The 5,422-nt window shown below is 45.0% G+C and overlaps 1 protein-coding gene across 1 annotated transcript; it reads right to left on the bottom strand.

Annotated features, from left to right (window-relative positions):
• Positions 1-249: 249 nt before the first annotated feature.
• LOC119321582 (BTB/POZ and MATH domain-containing protein 1-like) lies at positions 250-1,305 on the bottom strand. The gene has a single exon (XM_037595203.1). It carries the CDS (start codon positions 1,303-1,305, stop codon positions 250-252), a length of 1,056 nt encoding a protein of 351 aa, XP_037451100.1.
• Positions 1,306-5,422: the final 4,117 nt, after the last annotated feature.

The raw sequence follows: 5,422 nt of genomic DNA, 5'->3' as shown, positions 1-5,422 counted from the left end.
TATCAGATGGACCAACCATACATTGGAGACATACATTTATAGAACGAACTACTTTGTCCAAAAGATCTCCGAAAACTAGAAGACTTGGTAGCCTCATCTCAGGTCGCTATGTATCAAAAGTAACTAGGTAGAAGCCAACCCATGATGGGAATGCTAGATTTAGCACGACTTCGTTTTCTTCTCCAAACCAACATGATAATGATCTTCCAGAACTGAAGGACAAGCAGTAGCTCATACCAGGTTGACATACTAAAATTTGCGGGACTTAACCGTCCTCTCAAACAAATTAACAATGATGTGAGGAAACGATCTTTTGAGATGTAGATACCCTTGGCTTGCGAGCACGTCATTCATTCTATTCAAAGAGAGCATAAATTTAATGCAAGCATCTTTGAGATTGCTGCAATGATACTGCTCAGCTAGAGCTAATATTGTCGCCACAGTCTCGACATCAAGACTCTTGCATAGCATGCCTTCACATATCACCTTCATCCTTTCCATTGCATACTTATCTGCACCCACAAGTAAGTGCTTCACAATTTCTATTTTATCATTATCATCAAGATCAACCATGGAAGGCAATGAATCTGTGTAGATGAAGTGAAGAAATGCCTTGAAAACAGGAGGTTGCATGTCGTCGATAGTTATGTCATGTGCCTCTTTCTCCCCCATAGCCATAGGCCCGTAGAACTTGGCGTCAAAGACTGCAGACCGCATCGCAAGCAAAATCTTATGAGCAAAAAAAATCTCCCCTTGAACCTTGAAAGTTACGTCTGCTCCTTTCTTCCCCTCTAGCAATGTTGCAAGATTATCCGAAAGCTCAGAGGGCAGCACTTGGATCTCTAGTGTTTCCTTGATAATACAGACTTCCCACTCCATCACAAGACAATCATTCCACACATACGTCAGCTCGGTGGTCTTCATGAACTTTTCAAAGCCCGAAGATGGGCTTTTAGGGCCGAACACATTTGTCACTTGGTTGCTGAACACCGGCTTAATCATGTGCCCCCTAACCGCATCTAGATGCCACAACTTATAGAGCGCCCTCACCAGGGCGTTCTTGGTCAGGAGTTTGAGGAAGACAGAGGCATAACCTTGGCTCCTCTCGTCCCCGGAACCGTCGGGATAGTAGAGGATACACCATTCATAACCACTGATGGAGAATGGTGGAGAAGAGAGGAATTCACCTCTATCGAGGCCCTTGAGCAGGCTGTAGCCGGCAATCTCAAACGCGACCGTGGCCTCCATCGTCTCTTGTGTGCGCCTCGACGACACCCTCACTATTGAACCCTGTGATGCGTCCATTGAGGGAGTCGGGAGCAAGAGGGGGGTCGGGGCGGGGCGGGGCGGGGCTCTCGATGAAGGCCCTCGGCGATGCTATTGGTGGGACGGTGTGGGAGGGGGAGGAGCGGCGGCGGTGGCGGCGCGACTTCAGAAAGTGACCGGGAGGATTGGGGGAAGGTTAGGATTTTGATTTGGGGGAGTTTTGTGTTGTATATACAGACATTATAACTGAGCACTTTTCCAGCCATCTTAGACCATTAGCAATATTAACCATCGGATGAGCTGTTGTCGGCGTTCCTGTCTGTAGGATGCCCCTCGTGCTCTCGCTTGGGCTTTGTTGCGGATATCACAGAGCGCTGGATGGTACTGGGCCACTGCTCCGATAACTAATTTGGATGTTTGTCATCGATTTGGCCCAGGTCGGCTAGATGTGATGTGTTGATCGCGAATAAAAGTGGTAACACATCGTCTGCACAGGCGCACGTGCGCAGCTCTTGCCTGCCGGCGGACACGCTGCGCCTCACATGGGGCCGAGCCTACGGTCGGGCGGAGAATGGCTTGCATGGACACCACGCCTGCAGTCCGATCCACATGAGTTATACGAGTCTCGGACTCCGACCAATGTAACATGAGCTATATGTGTATTTGGTTTGGTGAATTTGCGGATTTGTTTAACTGCCGAAATTAGATAGCTTTCTGATTTGTGGTGCTCAGTCTACTTGATCGAAGACAAGGCTGCTGGGCATGGAAAAGGATTAAATTTGTCACTCCAGTAGTACCAATGCGTGGGCTTTCTCCATTCTTGCAGTAACTTTGTACTTTGGCTATGTGGTTGCATCTACATTATGAGCAATTGGGCACATTGGTTCTGTTTTTGGAAAATAAAATTGTACTAGCATGTGTTATTTAAAGATTAGGGTCTGCATAGCTATCTACGTATTGGCAAACCTTTCTATAACTTGACAATTCAATGCTGATATGGTGACTTATGTATCTTCATTTCTATAGGCGTAATGATCCATTTATTCTTGCGAAATATCTAAACTTCCCATGAGCAAAGGAACTAAGAAAAAAAATTCTAAGTTCGCCTAAAATGGTACATTGTTAATATTACTCTTGGACAAATGCTTCATGATAAGCAACTATGAAAACAATTGTTATATGATTTGGTTCTTATTCTATATGATGAACTTATATTTCATAAACCTTTATGGCATGAATGTGGATGGAAGCATATCACTTAAATTGCAAAATTGTGTGAGAAATCCAGTATACTCCCTCTGTCCCAAAATAAGTGCTAAAATGTTTCATGACAAATGTATACAAGTTGCTTTATATTGCAAACAATTAAGAGCCAAAATAGACGGGCGCACAAAGATCTAGTATAAGATAAGAATTAGTACTAACTCTTATTCTTAGGTTTTTACGGTTTTATTAGATTGCATGAGAAATAAATTTGCAGAACTCCCCCCTTTCCAAATTTGGAGGCAGGATGAAGGAGAGCAATGGTAATCTCTCTCTCCCAAATTTGCACTGTTAAGTTTTTTTCTCGGATGCTACATTACGTAGGGTGTTAGATGATTGTGGCATAGGAATCCGGCAGGGGATTGATCCTTCTTCATCTTGTGCCAAATTCATGTCACTTATTCGTTCAGGGAGCTCGCTCGGGCTACCCTGACCGATGCAGCGGCGAGGGTTAATATTGCGTTCATACAAACCCAAGCACACTACGTAGATCATAGGATATGGCATAAAAACTTAAACAATTCAGACATTGGACATCCCATTAGTTAATGGGAAATGTTTCGAGCCGGCAGACCGGCCGAACTTTCCGCTGGTTCATACGCCACGCTGGCGCACGCGCCCACGGTAACAGGCGTTCCACGCGAGACAAGTGTACATGGGTGGGCCCGCGCGCGAAACTGCTCTTCTCCTTTCCTCTTTCTTCAACCCCCAGCCGTCGCGGCTCCGCTTCTTCACATATCGCAGCCTCCCTCCATGTCTCTCGCAACTGTAAGCTCTGTCACCGGCGGCGAAGTGCTACCACCGGCCGGCGAGATGATTGCAACTCTGCTCTACCGGACGGCGAGGAGCACAGGAAAGCTACAACCCACCGCTGATGGTGCTGGAACCGTGTCACTAGTAGAAAAGAGGGCTTTGGTCCAGACCAGGTTTGCCCATTAGTCCCGGTTCAATCCAGAACCGGGACTAATGGGGGCATTAGTCCCGGTTCGTGAGCCCAGGGGGCCGGCCGGGCCACGTGGGCCATTTGTCCCGGTTCGTCTGGACCTTTTAGTCCCGGTTGGTGCCACGAACTGGGACTAAAGGGTGCGATGCCCATTAGTACCGGTTTGTGGCACCAACCGGGACTAAAGGGTTAGACCTTTAGTCCCGGTTCGTGCCACGAACCGGTACTAATAGGGTTTGAGGCATTAGTACCGGTTCATGGCACGAACCGGTACTAAAGGTCCCATTTTCAAACTCTACCCCCCCCCCTCCTGTGGATCGCCTTTTCAGTTTTCAAAAAAAATAAAAGAAAATGATGAAAATGTCAAAAAAATAAAAGAAAATAAGTTTCCCATGTGATATGTGGTCTAGTTGTTGAGAAAATTTGCAAATGTGAATTTCGACTTTATTTGCAAAATCTTTCTAGAATTTAGTAAAATGGGCATAACTTTTGCATACTAACTCGGATGAAAAAGTTTTTTATATGAAAAATCATCTACTCGAAAAGTTACATCCAAATTTAACACAGGGGAACCCCGTTAAACATTTTTAAAATCCTTAAAAACCTAACAGAAAAAAAGTTACGGGGCTTTTAAGATCTAGAGTGGAAAAATCAAAAAAATTTCAAACCGTGGTCAAAGAATGGTATAATTAATTATTCTAGAATATTAGTGTTACTACATAATTATTTCAGTTATTTTGAATTTTGGTCAAATCTGGTCAAACTGTGGTCAAACAATGGTCAAACTAATTATTCAAGAAATATTAGTGTTACTAAATAATTTTTTTTTTAAACAATAGTTTCAAACTCAAACAGTGAAATGTGTCACTTCATGCTCACGCAAAAATCCTGAGGGTTAATAGGATTGACATCTTATTATTGTCAGGAAAACAACAAGTGCAGACTTGGAAACGAATGAGAATAGAACCCGGAAGTTAAGCGTGCTCAGGCTGGGGGAGTGGGAGGGCTGGGGGAGTGGGAGGATGGGTGACCTTTCGGGAAGTTAGATGATTAGGAATGATGAGGGGTGATTAGAGATTAGAGAATAAATTGAGCAGTGATGAGGGGTGGTGATTAGAGATTAGAGGTTAAAATAATTCAGAAATTTGAAAATAAAAAAAATTCAAAAAACAACTTCAAATAAAAAATTTCAAAAAAGAAAAATCACAAAATTTCCTTTAGTCCCGGTTGGTGTTACCAACCGGGACTAAAGGTGGAGCTCCACGTGGCCACGACCTTTAGTCCCGGTTCCAGTTTGAACCGGGACTAAAGGGGGGAGGCATTAGTAACGACCCTTTAGTCCCGGTTCAAGAACCGGGACTAAAGGCCCTTACGAACCGGGACTGATGCCCCCTTTTCTACTAGTGTGTGCAGAAAAATTGCAACCCCACGTCAACGACAGCGAAGGAGAAGCAAACTAAGCGAGGCAACCGGCGAGAAGAACTTTGCTGGAAGCGGCCAAGTTTGTTGTTGCAACCGTCGACATTGTTTGCTACTACCGACGCCGGATTTGCTACATCCATAGCGGCAGAGCTACGACCTATTATGACGCTGGCTTTTTTTGTTACATCCGTTGTTGGATTTTGGTACTACTGGCGATGGATTTTGCTATATCCATAATGGTGGAGCTGCGATGGTATCGACGGCGAGATGAATTTTCCTGCATCCGTCGATGGATTTTTGCTACTATCGGCATACACTTTTACTACAATTGGCGACACAAAATGCTACCATCATACGGCCATGTTTGCAACCAGCGGGGGCATTTTGCTGGAGCTGGTGAGGTCGGCTTTGCTACAACCAGAGACGAAAAAGTTGCAACCGACATCTAGAAAAGCTACAACGCGCTTCTGAAAAAGCTTCAACGGAGAACGGCTAGCCAACAATGGCGAGCGGCGGCGACGGAGCTGC

Source organism: Triticum dicoccoides, chromosome 6B, assembly GCF_002162155.2.
Source record: "Triticum dicoccoides isolate Atlit2015 ecotype Zavitan chromosome 6B, WEW_v2.0, whole genome shotgun sequence".
NCBI lineage: Eukaryota > Viridiplantae > Streptophyta > Magnoliopsida > Poales > Poaceae > Triticum > Triticum dicoccoides.
This window is presented reverse-complemented; position numbering and strand designations above follow the sequence as displayed.